This window comes from Maylandia zebra, linkage group LG10 (genome assembly GCF_041146795.1).
Source record: "Maylandia zebra isolate NMK-2024a linkage group LG10, Mzebra_GT3a, whole genome shotgun sequence".
In the NCBI taxonomy this organism is placed as follows: Eukaryota; Metazoa; Chordata; class Actinopteri; order Cichliformes; family Cichlidae; genus Maylandia; species Maylandia zebra.
The window spans coordinates 2,231,843-2,258,076 of record NC_135176.1 but is presented as its reverse complement, the minus strand read 5'-3'; the positions used below and the strand labels follow the sequence as shown (position 1 = coordinate 2,258,076).

At 41.0% G+C, this 26,234-nt stretch overlaps 2 protein-coding genes across 2 annotated transcripts; both read left to right on the top strand.

Annotated features, from left to right (window-relative positions):
• The first annotated feature begins 262 nt into the window (after positions 1-262).
• Positions 263-21,068, top strand: lg10h21orf91 (linkage group 10 C21orf91 homolog). The gene is made up of 5 exons (XM_004561641.3): positions 263-401; positions 3,398-3,531; positions 16,938-17,435; positions 18,103-18,165; positions 18,936-21,068. Exons 2-5 carry the CDS (start codon positions 3,405-3,407, stop codon positions 19,103-19,105), a joined length of 858 nt encoding a protein of 285 aa, XP_004561698.1. The 5' UTR covers positions 263-401; positions 3,398-3,404; the 3' UTR covers positions 19,106-21,068.
• A 1,584-nt stretch (positions 21,069-22,652) lies between these two features.
• On the top strand, positions 22,653-25,689 carry btg3 (B-cell translocation gene 3). The gene is made up of 5 exons (XM_004561640.3): positions 22,653-22,749; positions 23,477-23,683; positions 23,779-23,916; positions 24,396-24,588; positions 25,119-25,689. The coding sequence occupies exons 2-5, from the start codon at positions 23,511-23,513 to the stop codon at positions 25,320-25,322; spliced, it is 708 nt and encodes a 235-aa protein (XP_004561697.1). The 5' UTR covers positions 22,653-22,749; positions 23,477-23,510; the 3' UTR covers positions 25,323-25,689.
• The last annotated feature ends 545 nt before the right edge of the window (positions 25,690-26,234 follow it).

Genomic DNA, 26,234 nt, shown 5'->3' with positions numbered 1-26,234 from the left:
CTAACGCTGAACTGTTTTGATGACGCAAGAAAGGCGTAGATATACTTTGATCATAGGGGTGCATGTATGATATTATTGCAATACGCCATTTGTGTAATAAGACTATTGTACTTATGGGCGTTAGTTATGTTTTTAATATTATAGAGTATCAGTATTTTTTTGTCTGTGTTAATACTAGAGCCAGAACACTTAATCCTTGAACTCTAAGTTATTCATTTCACCCCTCGTATAAACTAGTGGTTCGTTCCGCGGAGGGGGGGTTTAGAGGTTCCTGTAGCTTCTCTGGATTTGCCGTGACGCGCAGCCTCGTCCTGTGTTTGGGTGCTTTACTCGGGTATAGGAGAACCGTGGAGTACACATAAACTAGGACTAGCTGTCCGGAGCGGATCTCGAAGATCAAGGTGAGTTTCACAAAAGTGGAGTCCTAAAATAGTGGCGGTGTTGTCGTTAAAATGAGTCCATCGGTGTTTAACAACGCCAAATAACGGTCACGAATCAGCCAGACTGAAGTACTCGGAGGATGCCAGTGTGCTGCTAGCTTAACTTCTTGTTAGCAGGAATTTGTTAAACGGTACTTAAAAGGTCGCTCGGGTTACTTTGAGCTGCCAGCATTTGAGGTAGCATTCTGCAGGCCGTTTAAACTACCGACGGAAAGAAAAATGGGCATTGGTGAAGGTTAACTGTGCTTCCAACAGACTGGAAAGTTCAGGTAGAAAACCATTGGCTATTCTGTTGATTCACAGCTGAAGGTCTGCTAATGGTCTTAATCCTGTGTTAGCGTTAGAAATTTAACGTAGTGAACTGGGAGTGCTTGTAGATGTACGTATAATTTTTTGGTTATATGACATGTTAATTATAAAACTCAAAGTTTTAGATGTTTTTGTGTGTGTTGTCTACTGGGATTGGTGTTGTTAACGTTGCTTAGCTTGTTTTCTGTCCTTGATTAATATTTACGTCGTGTTACGACACACGGAGACAAATAGAACAAACAATAGGGTTTCTTTTAGGTTATTTACAAAACATTTTAAATGATTCCAGCTCTACTGGATGATCATATATGTTGTTGCATGTTCTCAGATCAGTTGTTGAGTGAATCCCGCTATCTCGTCCAGTTGTAAAAGGTATTTACTGTGTGGAGACAAACCCCATAATAACTAAAATATTCAGTGCAGAGATCCAAAGGCACATTAATAATCATTCACTCTTTTTGTCTGATGTTGTGCCAAAAAGTAATTGCCAGTATTTAAACCGAGTATATCACCTACAACAACATAGGTTATTGAATAATGTCCTCGAACAACATTCCTGTCAGAAGGTAGAAGCTGCGATCAGTTTTTGGTGAAAGGACTTTTAACAGCTCTATAAATCAATTTTAAATGGCAAAAAAGGGGACTGGATTCATTGTCAAAGGAGCTTGCAAAGAAAAGCGTCTGGACTTCTTTAAGTTGCTTGAAAACGTTTCACCTCTAATCCGAGAAGCTTCTTCAGTTCTAAGGTCAAATGGTGGAGAGTCCCAGATATAAACCTAGTGGGAGTGACCCCCCACAGAGGGACAAAAGGACCCCCTGATGATCCTCTAATCGCCTGAGCCAAGGTGTGAAATTGGGTGTGGGACCCAATCACATCCTGGGCCATCTGACCTCAGGAATTCGCATGATAAGGTGGGGCCAGGTTTCACAATGAACATACCCGAAACTCTGGCTGATTGGGACCCACACCCAGTTTCACACCTTGGCTCAGGCGATTAGAGGATCATCAGGGGGTCCTTTTGTCCCTCTGTGGGGGGTCACTCCCACTAGGTTTATATCTGGGACTCTCCACCATTTGACCTTAGAACTGAAGAAGCTTCTCGGATGAGAGGTGAAACGTCTTCAAGCAACTTAAAGAAGTCCAGACGCTTTTCTTTGCAAGCTCCTTTGACTACGATGACCTGGATGACTGAGAACCTTCACAGAAAGACTGGATTCATTGTAATGTAGCGCACAGAGTAGGTACAACAATGCAGATCCAATACAGGTACGAAAGACACCCCCCCCCCCCCCCCCCCCCCCACATGCATACATCATTATTAGCTTTTTTCACAGACTTATTGTAATGTTCGTTGAGCTATGCTTGTTATATCTTCAGACAGAGAATCCACAAATTCTTTGAATTCTGAAGCTGAAATTAGTGGCTACAACTCAGACAATAGAAGAAATATGAAAAAGAGCCTTTGTTTTTGTCTTGAGTTTTGTTGGATTTCTTATGAAATCAAACCTGCCAGTGGGAGAAGTTTTCTTCCACTCTGTCACTGTATTCATGATGTCCTGATTACATGATCCAGAACGTAATCATTGTTGTTATTACTTCTGTCCAGCAGAGGTTTTAAATAGAGCTTATAGTGCAGTCAGAAATCCTCTCCTTTAAAAGGAGCTGAGAAAGCTCAGCATAAGATTGCGCAGTCTTGGCAAAGGCCTTGACTTTCCATGCTCTGGCTAAATGTTACTAGGTGTGGAGGCCTTAGTCTTGGGGCATTGCAGAGCTGAAAGCTGAAAGCTCTCTGCCTGGAGTTTTCCCGTTGAGACCTACAGACAAGAAGGGGTGAAACACGTCTGGTGGCCAGAGCTCTGTCAGCATTGTTTGTTGGGGCTCTTTTTTTTTTTTTCAATCAAACCAAGTGAACTAATCTAAGAGAGCCAGGTCCCTCCTCTGGTAGCAGCTGACAAACGAGCGTACCAACAAGACCAAACAAACTGTGACCAATGAGACTAAAGTTAATTTAGATAATGTTACAAAATAACTGTGCAAAAAATGCCCGGTGGTGTTTCAAGATGGTTACTAATTGGCAAGTTTGTTGTTTTGCTTCTGTTCTTTGTTTTTTTCCCAAGAGGAAGTTTTCAGTCACCTAATGGAGTACTTGTAATTTTGAGTAAAGTTACTGAACATCAGTCTAAACAACTGCAAAGAAAGGATTGGGTAGTGTACATTACTTGCTTGTGTTCATTGTTATATGTGTTTCTAGAGTGTCCTGACATATTTCCCACTGAGACAACAGTTGTTTTAAGACCGGGCCATTAATGTTTGTATTGTTGGTTCAGTGTGGAGGGGTTGGAGCATGTTCACACAGTGTTAAGAGAGTGACTGGCATTTTTAATCTAGCACTTCAGTGATCACATGACCATTTTATCATTTTGGGTCATCATTTTTCTATCATCAACTAAAGATGTATTAAAAAGGACACTGTCCCTTTTACTGTATCTGCACCAAAAATAGTTTAGACCCCCAAAAAAACCGTTCCTCCCGACCAAAAAGTACATTTTTAATAAGTTTATATGAAAGTGTGACCTAATTACTAAGAAATACACTTAGAGGTTGTGCATGCTAACCGTGTTATCTGTCACTGATTGTTTGAACACAGGCACACTATGGATGAAGAGGAACAGTTTGTTAACATTGATCTGAATGATGACAATATCTGCAGCGTCTGTAAGCTAGAGACAGAAACGGGGACCTTGTCTTTCTGCCACGTCTGCTTTGAACTCAGCATTGAAGGTAAGGCTGTGGGCTGCTTGCGTGTTCACCAACAAAGTGCTATGGGGGGAAAAGAAAAGAGCTGCCTGCTTTTTTCAAAAAAACATTTTTAAGTGTGACCTTTTCTTAATTGCCACACACTGTCTGTCTGATGGGATTCTGAATTTGCCTTTGTCTTAATGTCCAGCAATTTCAGAGCTTTTATCAACAGGCATGAATATATCAGTGCTGCTCTTAGTTTCGGATTTGGATTATGTAGAATCATCCAGATTCTTCTGCGGTCATCACTTCCCATCATGGCAAATATGCCTGCACCAGTTGTTGCGATAAAGTCTGAGAGCCTTTCAGTTTTTCATCGGTTTGATGTCTTATAGGATTGCCTGTCACAGTCGCTTCTTTTATCCTCTCTAGAAACAATGTATAAGCTACATGTGCAGGGTAATGGGACTGCACGACCGAAGCCCTAAGTATGGCAGGCTGCCGTGATTCTCCCGTTTGATGTGCCACTCCAACTCAAGAGCATGTGTTTGAAGTTTTTTCATGTCTTAATTAATGAGTGGCCTATTTGAGGAAGAATAGGGAATCAAAAGGGATTGGACATGCCTCTCATTTGGCACTCGTCTCACAGATGCACAAAGGCTCTTGTTGAAGTGTGTGTATATTTTTTATCTACATATATTGTGATTGTGTATGATGTGTTAAACAGCTATAGAGGATTCTGGGAACTGCCCGAGTGCTTCTAGGATGGTATATCATTTTGAGATGGGCTGGATTGTTTTGCTCACTTAGGCTGTCTTTGCATATTCTATTTCAGGATGTTGAGTCCAAGTACTAAAAGTCTATCCCCAAATCTGAGGTGTCCTTTGGCACTGGATGTGTCAGAAAAAACCCCTCTCAGATTCAGTTTTTTGGGGTGCAAGTTTTGACATCAGCATGTGTAGCATTGAAATGGCTGTTATGTAACTGTCGGATATGCTGGGAGAAAAGGTAGAGTTTGCAGACAAGCACGTGTTTCTGGTGCAGCTAAGCATATCATTGGTCAGAGAAAAGCCTGCCAAGCTTCATGTGGCCACTTTCGGCATGGCTGATTGGAAACTAAAGCCTAGCCATGTGCTCGCTGACTGCTCATGTAGACTTAATAGCCATAGCTCCCATTCATCCTGCGCCACTGTTTGTTAAAAGAGAAGAAGCAAGGCTACAATTTACTCAACGGCAAATCTGTTAACTCTGATAAACATGAGTCTATATACACCTTCATAGTGGTGTTTATCTCTTTTACACACACACACACACACACACACACACACACACACACACACACCAGAGCCCATGTGTCCCAGGTCACATCAGGTCACATCATGCTATCACTATCATTCATTGGCTCATTCATGTTGGCTCTGAATATTCAATAAACAGCAGAGTCAGAATTATTTGTTTTTGTTTGTTTATTTATTTACTTTTTTGTGTTAGATAGAGGCCACTTTGTATGTATTACTTTCTACATGAACAGAATATTAACAGAATTATCAAGTAAATTTATTGGTGTGGTTCAAGAAAATGCCATCACCCCAAAGAGCTTTTTTTTTAAATTTTTTTTATTTTATGAACAAAGATAAGTGTTTTCTACAGGCCACACAGCAGGCAGACTTGTAGCTGGCTGAAACTAAATGGTGACAAATGCTGGTTTCAGATGTAGATGGATAGAGATCAAGTCTTTCTGTGTCAAAAATGATATTTTTAGACCAGGTGATTGTGTGAAGATGAGCCACCACATGCACAGTCCAATTGCATCTAAGGAGAAGGGTTTATTTTTTACTTAAACGCACCACATTTGGAGAAGACTAATTTGGTACTGCACTTTTGCAAAGCTGAGTGACCATTAGGGTACACGTGACCCGAAGAATGCTGAAATTTTTCCACAATATTCTATTTTTTTTTTTTAACATTTTGACCACAGCTGAACATTTTTGTAAAATCAATCAAGTTGCCCTTTTTTTCTGCAGATGTTTTTATTTTAAAAAAATAATGTTTCACTGCACAGTGTGGTGGTGACACTCACCACAACTTGACACTGCCACATTGTAGCTAAGCAGTAGCAAAATAATCCACTATGAGTTACACTCAAGTATTCTTTTCAGTCCACATCCTCCCACAGATGTGATTACAAATACCCATGAAGTGGTGTTGTTCAGACATGTCCGGCAGCTGCTGACATGCAGAGTATTCATGACTGTTGTTGGATAGTGTGCACCAACAAGTCAGTAATGTTGAAACTTTGTCATTTCCAGGCGTCAGTATATTGTGTTCCCTATTTAAAGGCACTTTTGTGCGCCGTTGTTTATCACCAAAATCGCCAACGGTAGCAGCGGGTGCAGATATAAATGTAAATCCTGTTTGTGGCTAAGACTTTGTTCACAGTTTAAAGTCAAATGAATGGACAGGAAGTGCAGTCTTTGTATCTCCAAGTAGCTGTTTCCTGAGGAAATCACTTTGGCCTGCATCTGCTTGTTCTATGAGAAAGCATCAAACAAAATTTTGTACGTATTTATATACTGCTCAACCTGTACTTAGGTTAACACGTCTTATTTACAATGTTTCCTTTCCTTTTTCTTACTATACCATCTGAGCGGTATTCTAGCCCTGAGCGTCAACACGTTGCAGCAGAGAACAAGGGGGTGACTGCAGTCCCACACCCAGAGCCAGCCAATTACTACTTATGTTCTGTGGAAGAGCTGTTTCATGTTAAAAGAGTGTGCATATTTCAGAGGCAGTTTTATAATTAGGACATCTTTATAACCGCTCAGACTAACCTGTCAATAACCAAACCCAGAAATGCCAGTGATACCAAAGATTATAAGATGACTAAGATAGCCAGAGGGAGGGCTGGGCCATATTATAGTGTTCACGATAATACCGGTACAATGTTAGGCAACGATAAGAAAATGAAATATCGCGATAAAATATGGGTAAAACGCACATGTGCAATGCCTTTGTTTTCATACGCACATGGCTGATTGTTGAGTGAAACGGATGAACCAGAATTGGTTTGTAAAAATGGTGCAGCTTCAGTGATGTGGAACTGGTTTGGTGTTTGTCCGTCAGATACACAACAAAGCACTTTTCTTTTTTTTTTAATTTCTTTTTTTTTTTTTTGTACAACATGCAAGCGGGCCATCGTTATTGCCGTATTTGTTGGACTAAGGTGCTCGTAAATCTGGGAGTAATCTGGGTCCTAAACTCCGTTCTCTTAGGGTCCCAAAGTCAAACGAGCATCACTGAGAGTTAAAAACTGTCTAAATCCAATTCATCTTTAATAAAACGATCAGCATTGCTGCTTTACCAGGTGAAACTATGAAGTTTAACATCCAGGCATCCATGAAAACAGAATTTATTACATTTAACGGAGTTAGAAGTTAGCAGGAAGCTAGCGGAAGTTAGCTCGCTAGTTTCGCTAGTTACCTAAGCATGATATAGCATGTTCTGAGAGATTTCTGAAAACATTCAAACGTACAGCTCTGCTATCACTTCCAACATAAATGAAGACAGGAAACTAAACAGCAGTGACGTTTGTAGGGTTACTGAAGTTGGGCTAGCTGGTATATAATGATGTGCTACATGATCGCTAGCTACACAGCTATGTTAGCATAACATAAACAGTGAAGCTGCAGGATGAACGCCAACCTTTTTCCCCTCGAAAAAAGTTAACGTGAGGGTTCCTGGTGGTTAGGGACAAATGCAATCGCATGGCAGGATGCTGTAAACGGACCAAACTTCAGTCAGGAGAACAACTGAGATAATCCATCCACAATACGAGGTTAGTCATTAATATACTGCAACAACATGGGAATAGAGCCGCTGCCAGAGAATTCAACATTAATGAATCAATGGTACAGAAGTGGAGGAAGCAAGAAGAATGAGTTGAGGAAAGTTTGATTTATCTGACTGTTTTGCTTAATGTGCCTTATAATCCTGTGCACCTTATGGTCCGAAAAATATATATTATCGTCAGTTATATGTTATCGCAAATTTTCAAATATATATTGTGATAAATATTTTTGGCCATATCGCCCTGCTCGAGCCAGAGGTCCCTTTCAGTTGTGGCATACTGGTATAAATGTTGGTTTGGTCGTCAGATGTCTATTCTAATTTTAATTACACAACTAATTATTATCACATGTGATCTCTAAAGGACCACATTAAAGGAGCAGAGTACCTTTGGCTGTTATGGTATCGCACACTTTCTATTAATATATTGTGCAAGCTGTGATCTGTAAATACCTGAGAGAACTGACAAAAGGTGGATAGGTGAATATTTTCTATCCAGCCCCCATCACAGACGGTTTCTTGTTATTGGACTCCTGTGGCTCCGTGTCAGGCGATCAGTCTGCTGAACCGTCACGTTCAGCTGGAACCCAGAACCATTTCTTTATTTTTTCTTATATAATTCTGAGTGTATTCAAGTCGGGTGTTATTATTATACCAGACTTTATTAGGGCTTGGAATGAATAAAGATCAAATTCCTACACCGAAAGGCTGGAATATATTAGACGGTGCTGATTCTGACTGCAGCATGCTTCTATAAACGGCTCATTTATTGTGGGTGAACTCTTCACCCTGGGGTGTATTGAGAGGCCCAATTATGTTGCAGCCTGTGGTAGCTGTTTGATTGAACACATCTGGGGTCCAGATATTTGCTGAACCCACGGCGTGGTCTACTAGTTTTGTACTAATACATGGGTTTGAATGAACAGGCTCTTTTTAAATCAGAATCAGAATCAGAAAGGGTTTTATTGCCAAATGTTGAGCGGGTTTACAACATTAGGAAATTGCTGCGGTGCTTCAGTGCAAACATACTGTTATAAATACTGTTATAAATTAAGCTTAAATAGACATGAAAATAAAAATGAGAATAAGAATTAAAAGTGCTAAGTAGATAGATAGATATGTATATATCTATCTGAGTGCAGGTGGTGATCAGTGCCAAACATGGAATGATGCAGTGAACACAGCATAGGGTCATGTGTTAGTGGTGGGAACAGTCATACGGTTATTGTTCATGTGTCCAACAGCAGAGGGGAAGAAACTGTTCTTATGGCGAGAGGTTCTGGTGCGAATGGACCGGAGCCTCCTGCCTGAGGGGAGCAGGTCAAACAGACTGTGTCCAGGGTGAGAAGGGTCAGCTGAGATCCGAGCTGCACGCCGCAGTGTCCTGGAGGTGTACAGGTCCTGCAGAGATGGGAGTCTGCAGCCAATCACCTTCTCAGCAGAGCGCACAACACGCTGCAGTCTCTGTTTGTCCCTGATAGTGGCTCCAGCGTACCACACGGTGATGGAGGAGGTGAGGATGGACTCGATGATTGCGGTGTAGAATTGCATCATCGTCCGTGTTGGCAGGTTGAATTTCTTCAGCTGCCTCAGGAAGTACATCCTCTGCTGGGCTTTCTTAATGACGGAGGTGATGGTGGGCTCCCACTTCAGGTCCTGGGTGATGGTGGTACCCAGGAAGCGGAATGAGTCCACAGAGGTGATGGGGGTGTCAGTCAGGATGATGGGGGGGAGTGGAGCTGTGTGCTTCCTGAAGTCCACAATAATCTCCACTGTCTTCTGGGCATTCAGCACCAGGTTGTTGTGGCTGCACCAGGACACCAGACGTTCAACCTCCCTCCTGTAGGCAGACTCATCCCCGTCCGAGATGAGTCCGATAACGGTGGTGTCATCTTGATTAGCTTGACAGACTGGTGGGTGGAGGTGCAGCAGTTGGTGTACAGGGAGAAGAGCAGAGGAGAAAGAACACAGCCCTGAGGGGAGCCGGTGCTGATGGTCCGGGAGTCCGAGACATTCTTTCCCAGCCTCACATGCTGCTTCCTGTCCGTCAGGAAGTCAGTGATCCACCGGCAGATGGGATCAGGCACATTCATCTGGGAAAGCTTGCCTCGGAGATGGTCTGGAAGGATGGTATTGAAGGCAGAGCTGAAGTCCACAAACAGGATCCTGGCATAGGTTCCTGGGGAGTCCAGATGCTGCAGGATGAAGTGTAGGGCCATGTTGATGGCGTCATCTACAGACCTGTTGGCTCTGTATGCAAACTGCAGGGGGTCCAGGAGGGGGGCCGTGAGGGTCTTGAGGTAGGAGAGAACCAGGCGCTCAAAAGACTTCATGACCACAGATGTCAGAGCCACGGGTCTGTAGTCATTTAGTCCAGTGATCCTAGGTTTCTTGGGGACAGGGATTATGGTAGAGGACTTGAAGCAGGCAGGCACATGACATGCCTGCAGTGAGGAGTTGAAAATGCCAGAAAACACTGGGGCCAGCTCGTTTGCACAGTGTCTGAGGGTGGCAGGAGACACGCCGTCTGGGCCGGGAGCTTTCCGAGCATTCAGACTCTTAAACTGCTTCCTCACATCTGCTTCATGAATATGAAGAGTTGTGGTGGGAGGAGGTGGTGTGAAATCCTCTTTTGTGTGGGGTGAGGAGGGGGGTGTTGTAGGTGAAGTGTTTGAAGGTGGTGATGGCTCTATGGAGGGGGGAGAGGTGGGGGAATGAGTGTCCAAAGTGTCTCTATTGTTGGGGCCGTTGGAGGTGTGAAGGCTGCCTGATGGCTCGTCAAAACGGCAGTAAAAGTCGTTAAGGGTGTTGGCCAAGAGCAAGTCGTCAGTGGAGTGGGGGGTTTTAGGCTTGTAGTTTGTGATATTCCTAAAACTTTTCCACACAGAGGCCGAGTCATTCTCTGAGATCTGCTGCTGCATCTTCTCAGAGTGCTGATGTTTAGCAATGTCCACTTCTTTAGTGAACCTGTACTTGGCCTCTCTGTAGCAGTCCCTGTCTCCGCTTCTGAACGCCTTTCTCTTTCCCAGCCACAGTTTTTTGAGTTTAGGAGTAAACCAGGGTTTGTCATTGTTATAACTCACCCTGGTGCGTGATGGCACGATGCTGTCCTCACAGAAGTGGATATAGGAGGTGACAGTGTCCGTAAACTCATCCAAGCTGTTAGAAGCAGCCTTCATTGTGTCCCAGTCTGTAGACTCCAAACACGTGCGAAGCTCCTCCACAGCCTCGTTGCTCCACAGTTTTTTTGGTCCTCACGACAGGTTTGGAGAGCTTCAGCCTCTGTCTGTACGCAGGGATTAGGTGGCCTTAAGTCTCCTTTAGCCTGACATAAATTGCCTCATGGTGTTTAAACCAGCACATTTCTGTAGTATGAATAAGTAACTCTGATCTTTCTCCACCTTGTGTGGTGTGCATGTAAGGTATAGTCCTCGTTTCAGCCACAGTTAACAGACAGTGCTTTAAAAATGATAGAAAATAGTGTACATGGGCCATTATTAGGGCTGCCACAAACCATTATTTTGATAGTCGACTAGTCACCGATTATTTTTGCGATTAGTCGACTAATCAGATCATCATCCATTGGACGTAAAACGTACAGCTTATTGCACCAGCAGCATCTGCTCTTATATAACTATCATTAGCTTACAGCTTTAAGTGTTTAAGGTCTGTGCTAACTAAAAATAAAGAAAAGATGAGAGTTTATTAAATTTTAATGAAATTTGCAGATTGTTTCAGTGAAGTTTAATAAACTCCTTGCTATCTAAAATATAACAGGACACCGGAGTAAATTCTCGAGCATCTCACACTTCTGATAATCAGCTGTCTGCTTGACTTTATTCAGCTGTGTAAAAACTATAACTTTAATCTCAGCCAAACCGATTTACTCAGGAACAAATAAAATACTAAAAAAGCCAAACAATAACATGTTTAAGTTATCTAAGTGACTTATATATCATGTTTAACCTGAGTAGCGAAAGACGGCGGTGGGTTTGAAAACGATTTGCCGGGAGTCCGGTGTTCTCACGGCTCTAGTTAGCCTAGCCCCCGGCTAGCTATCGAGCTAGTGGGTAACAGACGTCTCCGAAAATGTCGGAGCGCTTTTGAAAATATGTGGTGTCTTGATAAACTGAGCAGATATTTGAGGTTTACACAGCTACATTCTCGCCTAAAAATATGTTAGCCATTATGCTTATGTTATTAAACAAATTAATCAGCATTTGTCATGCATCAATATCCTTTTCCATGAACAGTTTGTTCTTTATTTTCTGGAATCCGAGTACTTGTTAAACGTGGAGTTTGTGTTTGAATGTATGATTGTTAGTTCACAACAGTGTCTGCATAAACATAGTTTAGGCATAAGAAATGTTGCTCTCCCTGCCACTCACTGTACTGTGTGCACAGTGTGACTGTAAGCCTCAGGGTAAAAGAGACACGCCTTGAACAGAAGCATTCCTGATCTATATTTAGTTGATTTATATTAATAATAATTAGGGCTGCTTGATTATGGCAAAAATGATAATCACGATTATTTTCACTGAAATTGAGATCACGATTATTTGACGATATTTATTTAACCCTTTAAGACCTACCATAGAACCAAGTCCACCAGAGCTTATATTATTTTTTTTTTTTTACATGCTGTAGTGCCATTTGTGGGAGCATTTCAAGTTGCTATACAACAATACAACTGTTATAGCCCATATTTTAATAATATGTGTGCATTAAGTCCATAGTAATTACATAAATTGCAAAAAAGTGCAATAAACTACAAAAAAAATTGAAAATCGCTTTTGTTTTGTTTACATATATTTCTACTTGGAGAAATTTAAGAGGTTTATCCCTCAAAACTTTAAATACAATAAAGTTGCAAAAAAATAGTTTCCCACCACAGGAAATTTATTTTGAGTGTCTTCATAGTTTTATTTTGGAGATACAGCAATTTTTATATACTGCAGGAAAAACAAAAAACAATCCTATGATGCAAATTTGCAAAGAAAACAGCATGTGCATCATTTCACTGTGGGAAGTGTTACGAACAGCTGATAGTAACGGCAAAGCGTGTTTCTGGAATATTATGTTTTTGTTCCTGCAAGCGCTTTTTATGCAATTTTTGCAAAGCTATATGTGGAAGGAAACCGTGACCGAGGACAAGCTGATGGCATCAGATGTAAGTACAACTCCTCCGGTTTCATATGCAAAACAAATTATTGCGCTAGCTTACACGGTTCAGGTTCTACAGGGATTTAACAGTAGTTACACAAAACGGAGCGTGCTGCTCTGACTGGCTTTAAAGGGTTAACAATGACTTTAAAAAAATAATATAAAATAGTGTGCAACACCACTGAAGTTTTTTTTTTTTTTTTTTTTTAAACTCTCTTTTCAACCAACAGCAGTCACTCTCCTCTCCAAATAACTTCTGCTTAGTTTTCCGAGCTTCCCTCGGGTCCTCTTAATCAGCGGTCTCCACCCTTTTTTGCGCCACGGACTGGTTTATGCCCGACAATATTTTCACAGACGGCCTTTAAGGTGTCGCGGATAAATGAGGGAGGGGCTAATAATCGGCTCAGTCATTTTTAATGATCGTTGAAAGCCCAGATCATAATCGTGATTAAAATTCGATTAATTGAGCAGCCCTAATAATAATAATAATAATAATAATAACGGTAATGAACAAGGTCACATTGTGCTGTAGTCTGTTTTTCAACGTTGGCAACAAAACACACACAAAATAAATAAGTCTTTTAAACATGTTTGGATCATGTGCAACTTCCTTACTGTTTTGTTTTTCTGAGCAAATTCTAAGTTTGTTTGTTGTTGGTTTTTTTTGGGGGGGTTTTTTAATGGCCGCCATACTTGTGGAAATAGAGTTGTGCGCATGAGTGCTTGTAGGTTTCTGTAATCGTATCTGTGTCTTCCAGGCTGAAACAGTTGCTGTTGTTTCGGTTAGATGGGGTTTCCTGCACCTGTGATGGCAGCTAGTCTGTAGGAAGCACTGCAGGACATCTGTAGTGGTTAACATGTAGTCTGAGTTCACGAGTCATTGAGTTCGTTGTTGTTGCCGTGTGCAGCTGCTGACAACACGTTCTCCTAAGCAGTGGCATGCAGCTCTTATTGACACCTCACCATCAGTGACCTGTGTGCCGCTGTCTCCATGCCAACTCCCAGCACGTTATTAAAGTGTGTCAAGGATTGAGTGGGCAGGCGGCTCAGAAGTTTGATGAAACAGACATTACTAATATATCACATACTATCCGTATAATGTTCTGCAAACATGTATCATTGAGTTTTCTTTCCCTGATGGAAACCACAAGAACAAATCTGTAAGTGCAGGTCAGAGTTCAGTTTGGCTAAAACGTTTGCCGCTAAAAGAAGCTGGCCTGTCAAACAGAGGAAGTAATATCTCTGTGGTTTTGTCTTGTTCCCCAACTTTTCTGAATGCTTGTTTTCCTTGTGACTAAAACCTTGTGATTTAGTTGTAAAGTGTTTGAGTTCTACTGAAACGTAATCCTTGTCTTAAAGGAAACTCTTTCCCACCTGCCTGAAGTCTGATTATTTGATTTTAATGAAACAAGCTACCTGAGTTCTGATTCGGGTGTGGGTCTGAATTGCCTGATTCTACTTTTGTATAATTATTTGTAGGCAGGGATTACTGATTACAGGCCTGGATTTGTTCATTAAACTTCAGCTTGCGTTTGTGCTTTTGTCTACGACAGTTTAACTTCACCCCTTCCCAGACAAGCAGACCAAAACAAGTCCATTGGTCATCAGTGTGACTAATGTCTCTGGATGTCACAGCCTAACAATGTTGAATCACCTCCAGTGAATAGTCTGTGTGTGCCTGTGGCTGTGTGTGCAGCCATGAAAGACAGTAGCGCTAAGCTGCTTAGCTGGTGTGAGGTCTTTTGCTGGTGGTGCACGGCCCTGGTTGTGTGCCAATGATTTTTCTGCTGGCAAGTGGTAGTCACTGTTTTTGTGGACATCCAAAGGCTAAGACTGATCAGATAAATCCATGGCTGTGTGACTGGCACAAAGTTCTGTGTCTGAAGAGTCATTGACTATTTGTTAGACAATTATTCACGCACTCGCACGACTCAAAACTCTGATAATATTTGGTTCCCTCATAAGACTAATCCATTGCAAACATCTGACTTTTTAGGCACTCGGTGTCAAAACCGAACTACGCTGAAGCTAAGAATAGATTTGTGCCACACAGTTGTGTAATGGTCTAAAACCTTCCTATGTGCTAAGGCATTTAAGGTCTATTAATGCAGTCTGTCCCAAATTAGGGATGAACTATTTGATGCGATTCCACAAGGTTACAAAACAGAAGCTTTCAAAAGATACCAAAAGCACTGCCTACAAACAAATTTGTGCAGAAAAATATTTTTGTCTTCCTTTTCATGTGAGCTGCTTCTATTTTATATAACTCTAGGCAGAAAACTGACTTTTACAATTCATACAACATGCAGCCTCAAACCACTAAAACCAAAATTCTCTTGGTAAATTTTCAGCCAGCATGCTTTATGTCTGTCTTTGCACAACTTTGCTTACTGTCTCTGCTTTTATACATAAAGTTTCCTTTTCTCATGTTAGTTTTGCTAGTTGTTGTTGTTGTTCTCAAAGCCAGTTTTTACAATGACAAATAACTCAACTCTCTGTGTTGACTTCATTAATATTTTCTCTCCATTTCAGTCATTAACATCAGTATGGGTTCTCTTCTTACTTAGACTAAGTGGAATTTGTTGAACCTGTGTGTGTGTGTGTGTGTGTGTGTGTGTGTGTGTGTGTGTTGCCTTACGTTGTTTTGCATGTGTGTAACTTTAGAGCAGCCCTGCACTACAAACGCCAAACATGAGGCTTATGAGTGAGTGTGTCTGCTGTGGTCGTGTCGTGTAGTGAAAACAGTGACCTGGCTGCTGGTAAAGTGCAGAGAGGCGCTTGTGAGGTAAATGTCTCTGTGTGAGCTTCTAAATCGAGATGAACAACACCTCAGACTCCAGCACATATGCCTGTCTACTGAGAAATAGAGGCTGTAAGAAGAAGGTCACCTCTCCATCTCTCTAAAACACACACACACACACACACACACACACACACACACACACACACACACACACACACACACACACACACACACACACACACACACACACACACACACACACACACACTGTGTTAACGCTTTCTCTTTCACCGTCAGCCTCCCATTGTTTATAAAGCCACACTCAGAGGTTATTACAGTTGTGTTCTACTTATTTGGAGTAATTTCCTGTTACACGCAAAACTGAGCACAGTGTGACCCTCTTTTAATTTTTGGATCCATGAAACATTACATTTTATGTGTAAAGGTAACCACAAGGAATGCAGAATTAATTATTTTACACCAGGGAATGCATCTTTTTAGTCTCTTTTTCAACAAGTGCTGTATTGTGCAGTTTTTCAAGCTAAAATGGGTTAAAGAAGCTAAAATGTAGTCACTGCTGGGTAGTGAAGTCATAAAAATATTGTTTGACAGAAGCAGGCACAGGTAAGTCTCATGAATTAATGTAAATGAAGTGCTGCTTCATATGGACAGAGAGACCAATTTCCTCTCATGAATCCTCCGGCTTTAAAAAAAAAAGCTTTATATTTGCATTGAGACTGAGTTAATCTATTATCCCTCCCATCTCGAGCTCTACTGGCTAATCCACTGAGCACTAAGCAGCTTTTACTGAGAGATTGTGGCAGGTCAGTCTGTCAGTTTTAGCTTGCTTTCATACTAGTTTACTTCTTACTTTTATTTGCTGTGGCAAGTTCAGTAGGTTATTAATCCAACAGAATATGGTATACATGCAACATGATTTAAGGCATAAGCTAAAATAGCAGTTACTCTGTCTTCTTGCATTAGCAGGAGGCAGAAAGAGCTTTCTGACAGTATTGTTTCTACTGCATGTGGTAGATTTGGTGTGTGTGTCTGTGTGTCTGTAAGCTTTTGAAGCAGTATGCGGTGGCTGCAATGAAGAAAAGCTGGCATGCTAACATTCTCAGAACTGAGGTTTTCACTGCAGCGTTTCCTGCTGCAGACAACGGACACTCTGCAGATGTTACTTATTAATGTTAATAATTTAGCGTCCAGCCTAGCAGCCCCAGATCAGTGGCGTTTTACTGGCCTTCAGGGGGAAAAAGTCTCTTTATCTTTATAATTATTTTATATCTATAATAGTCTAAATCTGCAAAATAATGTGACTGAAGCCTTGAAATAAACACGATTCAGTACACATGCATGGGGTGGTTGGCTCACAGCAATAGAAAGTGGGACGGCTGCTGCAACACATTATATCAGACTAGTTAACAGTTCATGTTTCTTTTTTTCTTTTTTCTGTAGCTCTACTGTAAGTTTATTTAAGGGCAGCTTTTTCCCACTAAAGGTTTTTATGGTGGTTACAAGAACAAGCACTGCTGTTTCACATGCTAGGAAAACGGGTTTGTCTCCACTTCACCTGAGCTCACTCAATAACGGCTCTTCTTACAATAGAAGCTTTAGCTGACTGTCGTTTTGCACTGTGTCATTGCGTTTGTCGTCGTCTTATTGACTCCCTGCTTTGTCCGTGTGAATGCAGGTGTCTCCTCTGCTACCTTGTTGCACTCCAAGTCCCTGCGAGGCCACAGAGACTGCTTTGAGAAATGTCATCTCATCGCCAACCAGAAGCTGTCACGATCCAAGGTCTCCCGGAGTGCCTACGAGGGCATGAAGCTGGCCCTCAGCCAGAAACTGAACCGCATCATTCAGTACGCCCAGAACAAAGACTCTGTCTCCTCCAGTGGCCCGAACAGACGGGGGGCTAAGCTTCTGTGTTACGGCCAGCAAAATGACCGCAAGCTGCTCCCCCAGTCAGACGCCCAGGTGCCCCGCTACACGCCCTGCTGGGACACGGGCAAATCAACAGGGCCGGCTGACTACACGATGGGTATGCTGGAGCGCCACACAGCCGAGGAGCTAGGACTGCTGCAGGAGTCGCATTCTGACGTTTGGTCCAACGACAGCAGGAGAGGTCTTCACAGCCGGAAGCCATCAGGAGGACAGCAGCGCGCGCACCAGGGTCACAGCAGAGAAGAGTGTAAGCACATTTCTTCTTTTCACAAACAAACTTTAGCAGACTTTGGTTTTATCAAATTGGAGTTGAAGCAGTGGAACGTTTATGCTTTTCTTCTTCTTCTTCTTCTTTTAAAAAAGAAAAATACATCTGTCAGCAGACAAGGAAAGCTGCTCTCGCCTCTCACATTATTCAGTTTTATCTTCAAAAACCTCAGCGTGTACAACAGCAGAACGTTTTTACTGTCCTTCATCTTCCTCTTAGCTGTGATCTCTCCAGAGAGAGGTTAATTTTCCTCTAACCTCGAGATAGGCTGTGTCCTTGGCTGCTTCACGTCTCATCTCCAGTAAAGCTGTTTATAACTACAGATCCTGCAGGATGTGACTGAGCCTGTTAGAGGCCAGCAGTTTTCAAATTCTCTGCTTATAAGTGAAAGATGACAGGCAGTTCACAGGTACACTGTTTAAACTGTGGATATTTCCACAGGAGAACAGCATCACCCTCTGACACTTGAGATGGCACAGACCTTTGCAGTTATTTAAACAGAGCAAATGAAGTTTTAGTGCGTATTATTTACAATTTCTGACATCGACAAGTAGCACAAGTGTTGCAGCATGTTTAAAGTCTATTCTTATTCTAAATGACATCCACTGTGCTCACACACCATTAAAAGTGATCTCTTTTCTTTTAGTGACTGAAATGAGTGTGGATGAGCTCCATCAGCTAAATGCCCAGCTACTCCTGCAGATTCAGAGTAAGTGGTTTTTACTGATATCCTGATTGAACAGCTCCTTTCACAGAAGGCTCAGCAGTCATAGTCATCTATATTTTAAGCATTTTTAAAAACCTTTGCTTCAGTGTGAAATCCTCCTCTCTGATAAATCCCCACATGAGATTTTTGGTGCCCTCAGGAAAAAAGCTGCTCTAGTGAAAGGGTCTTTTTAATTCCCAGTCTGACTTTTAGCTCCCCGATTCAGAACATAATACTCAATAAATTAGTGCCTGAAATAGACTAAAAGGCTTCTGGTCAACACATCATCTCCTTGAATCCACTGCCGGCTCTGTTAGAGCCATTGTTTGCTGCTTATCTCAGCTTTCTTATCTCAAGAGGTCCAGCGCACCATGTGACCTCTGAGTGACCTATCACACAGCTGCTTAAATGAGCAGCTTAATCATTATTAAACTGTCATGTTATTTTTTTTCTTGATTCTTTTGGATGAGTAAAATTATCATTCTTCTTGCTGCCAAGAGGCAAATTACCTGAGCTAATGTGAGATATTGTCCTCCCAACGTCCTAGTGGGAGCGTGTCCTGCACATTTTTGTTCACCCTTTAAGAGCAGTCACTTCCACAAATGTACCCACAGCAGATGGGGATGTTAATTGCTCATGTTTAATAATTTGAAAGACTACATAAGCCCGCCCGCGACTTAATGATCTGCAGTGTGTGTGTGTGTGTGTGTGTGCGCGCCTTGTGAATAAAAATGCTGATCCCCTCTATCCACCCCTCCTCTCTCTCTTCACAGAGGTCTTTGAGGAGTTGACAGTTGCCGTGCAGGAGAAAGACTCGCTGGCATCTGAGCTGCACGTGCGTCACATTGCCATCGAACAGCTCTTTAAAAATTGCGCCAAGCTGCCCTGGCTGCACATTAGCAGGGCCGGGGTCAAGGCCAGCAGCAGCAGCACTGTGGAGTGAGGTGCTGGGAGGTGGCTTTTGATTGGCTGCTGGGAGGAAACAGACGAACACTTCAGACTGCAGAATGCAGAACGTGTAACCTGGAGGACACTAGAGCAACATTAAGGGCTGGACTGACATGGTGTTTGTTTTCATGGTTGGAGTGATGATGCGAGGTTTAAAGGTGATTTTCTGCTCTGAATTCCAGCCGAACCGAGTTCACATGAGATGTTAGCAGCAGGTAAAAAGCAGCACAGAGGTTCCTGGGACTGGATGAGGCTGTTTTTAATGGACAAGATCACGTTTTTAATTTCAAATATGTTATTATTTTCAAAGACTGAAAAACAGTTTTAAAATGTTCCAAACACATTTGTTATCATCGTACTTTTGTTTTAGTTTTCTGACACATTTCAGTTTTACAGTGGATTTTCCTTTCTTTTGTTTTGGATTCTGAGAGTTTGATTCTGTTTTTTGTTTGTTTGTTTTTTTGGATGATTTCAAATGAACAGTGACCGTCCCAATCATACTATAAGCCACTGCCAGCAGTTTGATTATTAATGTCATGGAAAGCCCCAACAAGTTAGCATCTACTGACAGTATTATGGGTTGAAATGTCTATTGTAAAGTTGACTACAGACTACGACCGTAACTGGCAAAGTTTCAAATAGTTATACGTGTCACTACAAGCAGTGGCAAGTACTTATATGTGTCTGCTTGCCACACTTATTCCAAATAAGACATTATGAAAAATGGCTACGGGTCATTTCTCATCTGGAAATGTGCACGATGACACCAAGAGCATCAGTTTGTAAAAGACAAATCAGAGTATCTGAAATCCTAAAAGTGAAAACTTTTGATTTAATTCAGCTTCTGGGTTTATTGGAACTATTCTTGCTGACAGGATTTGCTCACTGTATAATACAAAGCTGTGTTTTTTGTTTTTTAACCATTGTGTATGAGAGGCTATGCACTGAATGGAAGTGAACAGGCTGCCAAACCAAAGTTTCTATTTGTTCTGTTTTGTGTGTGAATTACAAACGTTTGATTTTTGAACAGCTTTTGAAACAATTCGTTCCTGTGTGTATTCAGCGTATGTGTTCTTATTTATCTTCACTGTTACGTTGGCTTGCCCTCTCATGTGTTAAAGAGCTAAGTTGATGTCATAGCAACACATATGGGATAGTCTGCTGTACCCTGTGTCTCTGCAGGTCCCTAAACAAGTCAACAAGAGATGTAGAGACAGTTTTTGATTTAGTATGTTCTTCAGGACCCTATGCAAAGGAGGAGACAAATAAATGAGAAGCCTTATAAATATGAAATATATATTGATTATAGGTGTTTCAGGGCTCACAGAGCTACTCAAAATATAATAAGCTGGGAAAGGACAAGGTTAGAGTGATGTTTAGAAAAACTCAGCATTGTAAGTGTTGTGCGTTCTCTTTGTAAGAGATTAAATGTGTTTAGCCCATTTTGGGGTTTAAAAGACTTTATCTCCATTTTAAATTGTAGTCTTGGTTTTAGTTGGATACCTGTGTTCAGTGCTTGAGAGAGTGAATATTTAGATTCCTGGTCCTAAAGCTCAGTCCTTAAGTCTTTGGTTTTTGGGGTTTTTGTTATGTGTGTTTTGCTTGTGAATGCTGTGTTTTTGCGTGCTACAGAAACATGCCTGGGCTCGTGCCCCTGCTCAGCAGGAAACTCTAGCTGCCTGATTTTGATCTCTTGTTCTTTTTTTTTTGGTGGTTTTATGATCTTCTACTGTTACCATACCTGAAATACTTCCACTCTCTTTATTTAGACTGGACTGTTGATTTGTTCTCTGATTTTGAAAATCTCTGCATTTGTGGTATTTTTGTGATTTTTCTCTTTTATTTATTGTGTGCATTTTATGGATCTTACACAGATTAAGTGGTTTGTGCTTAAGTGACCATTTGTATATTTTGTTTTTGCAAAATAAAATAAAAACTATTTTTATTACATGCTAGAACATGGTATTGTTTTCTTCATTGTAGCCACTGCAGCATGGACAAAGAAAAGTTACGGCTGGGTTAATGATGGCTAGAGACTAATATATACACATAAGCTCTTAATGGCATTGGGTGAGAGATGAAGATGGATTTCCTCCGTTACTTAAAATGTAAATGATTCAGTCAAATAAGGAATGCTAACTTCTTTTTTCATTTATTTCACTAGATCGTTTATTTTGAGCATATGCATACAGATTTATACAGGAAGGAAAATAGTGTCCCGTAGTACAACAGGTGCTCAAAAAGTCGTGGGAAGAAGTAACACTTGTGTAGTCCCTTCGCTCAGTCATATGGTTGTGCAGCTGCTTCCTGAGTATATTTAATACATGGTTTAACAATAACTTGTCACATTGGAAATATCTATATTGAAAATGCATCTTGTATACAGGAATATAGGATATAAATGCATTGAGAGAACTGGAAACCATTGTTCCCACTGAACAGTGACCACAAGACATTCTAGGTGATATTGATCCAGACAGCAGCTTTTTCAATCATCAAGACTATTTTTATTTGTTACCAGGATAAGCAACTAAATGAAATTACAAATACAGATCAGATGTTAATAAGTCATACTAATAGCAGAAATCTTTATGCCATTTTTAAAACAATGCATCACAAAACCCACAAGAATAACTTCTTACTGTGCAACATTTTATTTTATTTTACATAACCAATTCAGTTGTCTTATTTCAAATTTTAGTGAGCTGAGCAAAAATTATAAATACTCCTGTGTGAAGCAGTCAGGGCAAATGTGGCTGTCCTGTATATATGAACATGCTGGAGGACAGTTAATAACATGGGCGTGCACACGTCTGCATGCGATGTACAGTTTGAGAATATTGAAGTGAAATGTTCATTTATTTTATTTTGTGTTATTTTATAACATTCTGGGAATCTAATTTTCATAAACAGCCATGCCACCAAAAGCACCTTTGGATTTGAAGCTGATGAATGCATAGACAACGTGAGACAAAGTGCTGGTTCCAGTCTGGGGTTCTGTAGAGGTCTAGCGCACTCAAGTGGGCGAATGGGCGTATTACGTCAAGCAATGCCGCTAAAAAGGGTTATTTCCAGGAAATGGATGCGACAATCCCTGACTCAGCGTTGTGTTAAAAAGTAAATTTAAAAACAAACAAACCCCAGAACTTTAAACTTTTAAAGTCTTTAAAAATAAAAACTATCAAATTGTTATTGTTACTCATTATCACACGTTGTATCATACATAGTTGGTGTATCATAAACTGCAGCTTTTACTAACTTTAATAGCTTCCCATGGCAACCCGCAGTTAAACTATAAATTCATCTTTTGCTTCTGAGCCACACGAAGAACTACTTTCTCTTTCTTCAGTGTTAAGATGAAATTACATCAGAGGATGTAACCACAGTAATAATAAGCAACAAACACATACCTCACCATGAGTCATAACAATCACGTGAATGACTCATTATGTAAGACGGGCATACACTCGACCAATGAACGCGCTATATTGAGTTGGATGGAACCAATAAAAATTATCCGTGGGCGGGGATTGGGTTGTAAAGGGCGGAGTTAATAACAAAAACTGACGGGTTCTTCTGTTGCTTCCTCCTGTTAAGCATCCGTTTTAGTCCGCATGTCGGTGTAGACCACAAGGAGAGGTTAGTGAAATGTTTTACATATTTAGTCTATATTCGAACCTATTAATATAAGCGTTTTTAGGATACAAATATATTTTTTGTAGGATACAAATATATTTTTTGAGTTTGTAGATTTCATCGCCAAATTTATAATGCTGTTGTTAGCAGCATGACCACGTTAGCAGTGTTGCTAATGCTAACAGGTCCACAACGTCTTGAAGGAATAATATCCTTACGCTTTTATTAACAGGCTGTAATTACCAGTGGGAATATAGTTATCATAACGATAACTTAAACCTCAGCTGAAGTTAACTTAAACGCTACTTGGGCCTTATCGTGTTCCGTTTCCGTAAATAGCGCATTTAGAGCAGTAGCTCGTGTTATGGAACGAGGCAAGTGCGTGGCTAAATGGAACCTGTGCGTCTCAGCCCGCCTTTCTCTGGTTCGAACCGTTAACCGAAGGCAGCAGGGCATAAACAAAAGGATGTCCACATTTTAAACTAAAGATGTTTCCTACAACAGCAGGTGTTGCCACGTGAACACAGGCGTATTGTTGATACCGAGGGAGTTTTGGCATTGGATATACAGAATAGTTAAAACGGTCAAACCACCTAAAATAGTGCAGTGATAGACTGTAAAGTGGAATTAGTTTTTTCCAATTTGGGCATCAGAAAACATTTTGTAGGTAGGATCTACACCTGTATATCTATTTTGTTTTACATGATCTGTCACATGCCTTTCATTACAGAAGCTGTCCATACGTGATGAAACACTTGTAAAATATGAGGAGAGAGATTGCAGCTGTGGTGTTCTTTCTGAAGAGGCTTGTGAAAAAGGGGGAGAAGTTGGAAGCGGAGATGGTCGAGCTGTTTGTTGAGAGGCTGGCTGTGGCACTGCAGGAGAAGTTTAAGGGGCACTGGTATCCTGAAAACCCCAGCAAGGGACAAGCATACAGGTGGGGCTGCTCTGGGATGCAAATGAGTAAAACTCGGATTGTTCTGGTGGCACGTTTAAGCTGAAGGCAGTTTATGTTGTGTGTGTGCTTTGAAGGTGCATCCGAGTGAACAGATTTCACAAGCAGGATCCAGAGCTCCTTCGGGCCTGTCGTGAGAGTGGTATCCAGTACAGTGACCTGGGACTTCCTCGTGAACTCACATTGTGGGCGGACCCTGGGGAGGTTTGTTGCAGGTGAGATTAAGAGTTTGTAAATCTTGTACGCTTAAATGTGCTTCGGTTGATTGCTTTCTCATTAATCTAAACCTGGTATCACTCAATAATTAAGGCAAACTGGTTTTTAACGTGAGATGACCCATTCACGTTAATCTTCCTCACATGCTTCATGCGCAGTGGTGAAAGAGGCTGTAAATACAGTTTCATTAACCCCAAGGCTTTCCTGTGATTTCAAACGAGACTACTGGCAACAAGAAAACACTATCTTTATGAAACAGCAGTTAAACATTTTGTTGAAACTTGGATATAAACTGGTGGCTTTGTTTAATTTAAAAAAAAATCTTTTACCTGCATTTATCGTTATTAGATGCTTATGAACAAAGACGGCGCTTCTTGTTTTGTAATATGCTTTCCCTAAAGAAAACCGTTCTTAAACAAATTTCCTACTAAGTGTTTAATTAAAGGTAATAATTATTGATGTCTCTCCTAATTATTAGGTATGGTGAGCAAAATCCTTGCTTCTCGGTTGCCACTTTCTCAAGTGATGATGAGGATGGCAAAGATGTTTCAAAGAAGGTGACCAGTGCACTGGAGAGGGTGACATCAGACTACCACTCTGGTTCCTCTTCAGATGAGGAGAGTGCCCGCACTTCTCCCCTCACTATCCCCAGCAGATGCTCTGCTTCCCAGGTATTCTGTCATGAAATGAGGGCTGCCTACATTCACATATATTCTGTCTTTTATGAGAGGAAACATTTTGCTGCTGTCAATGAATATTTGAGTGCACACACAAAGCAAGACTCCTGATAACACAGGCTAATGATTCTGAACAGGAGACACTGCAGTAAGCACTCTGGCTAAATGGTTAGCCAAGGCCTGGATGAATTGTTTTAAAGAATATTTCATGCATGAAGTTGGTGAATGATGGTGTATGTTTGCATGCCAAATTTGCACCTATGCTTCTTGGGTTCAGCTTCAGCCCATAAATGATCAAAATTATACTTGATCAACTGAGTGAAGGAGCCAGGTGATAATGATAAATGATAACCATTTCAACAATGAAAACTTGGTCAACTAATAGTCCTCTTACACTAGTACCTACTTGACTTGGTCAAGCTTGATCTAGCTACAGTATTATGACTGTTTTTTGGTTTGTCCACTATAATTGGCAGCTTATATATATGTAACTTATTTATTTTTCCTCTTTTTATTCGTTTAAGAAAATGAATCCATGTGCTCCTATATGGCATCCCAAAAAGATGGTACCAGGAAAAGGTCATATCCCTCCACAGCCCCACTACAGCTACAGGCCTCGGAATAGAGCCCCACACAGTTTGAGGAACAACCTGTGGGTCCCTCCTGTGTACAGGAGAGGGCCTGGATATTGGGAAACACACAAAAATCTGGCACATTGTTACAGTTAGGAATCATGGTGCTTATTGTTCACACTGGACATTAAACCTGAAGGCAACTTTAATATGACTGACCATTTGTTGTTGTTTCTTTTTAAACATGAACTTTTTATAAATGTTTTTTTGACAAAGTCTGTTTTGCACTTTAGACTATTTGTTATAGTTGGAGGAAATCACTTGTATTAAATTAGATATTGATATTGGAATACTACACGTATAGTCTTGAAGTACTGTATTTTTACTAAGGGAAATGTTTATGTTTGCCACTGACTGTCCTTTGTGATAAAGTGTTTTATTTATTCATAGTGAAGAGTTGTGTCAGAAGTAAAGGCTTAAATTTATGGAGTTTTATTAAATACTTCTAGCATCACAACACACACTTTGATTTTCTCCCCTATACTGTGTTACCTTCTGTTTGTCTTTGTGTTGCCACCTATCAACTTGCTACCAATCAGTGCAAATATCACACTTTCTTTTAACTCTATTGATTTTTAAAAAAATTATTATTATTGTTCCCTCTGTATGTTTTGGTGTCAACTAGAAAATACTCAAACCCGCACACACAGTGTCTCGCCCTGGTGTTGTGTGTATGAGGTCCAATATCAGGACAGAAATTCTGGCTTTTCGGGCAAAGAGCTGTTGCTCAGTTCCTAACTGATCTCAACTAAATGTTGCGTGACTCTTCAGTCACATTCAATAACAGACCTGAGACATACATATTAAAATGGTCACAGATGTGGGGGATGTGACGAAATCTTTTGAGCATCAGCTAACCTGCTGGATGGGGCTCCTACACCAGCGGCAGACTGAAACATTGCACAGCACAGTTTGACAGCTGCTCTCTTATTTGCAAGGGGATTCCACAGTGGGCCCTCTCCTTGCTTGATTTGGTGGATTTTTCACACAGGCTGCCATTCTGCCTGC

Bases quoted from the DNA above. Each gene is read 5' to 3' on its own strand.
- btg3 (XM_004561640.3), top strand. From the start codon at position 23,511: ATGAGGAGAGAGATTGCAGCTGTGGTGTTCTTTCTGAAGAGGCTTGTG. The intron at 23,917-24,395 runs GTGAGATTAAGA...CCTAATTATTAG, and splicing joins CCTGGGGAGGTTTGTTGCAG to GTATGGTGAGCAAAATCCTT. The intron at 24,589-25,118 runs GTATTCTGTCAT...TATTCGTTTAAG, and splicing joins GCAGATGCTCTGCTTCCCAG to AAAATGAATCCATGTGCTCC.
- lg10h21orf91 (XM_004561641.3), top strand. From the start codon at position 3,405: ATGGATGAAGAGGAACAGTTTGTTAACATTGATCTGAATGATGACAAT. The intron at 3,532-16,937 runs GTAAGGCTGTGG...GTGTGAATGCAG, and splicing joins CTTTGAACTCAGCATTGAAG to GTGTCTCCTCTGCTACCTTG. The intron at 17,436-18,102 runs GTAAGCACATTT...CTTTTCTTTTAG, and splicing joins GGGTCACAGCAGAGAAGAGT to TGACTGAAATGAGTGTGGAT.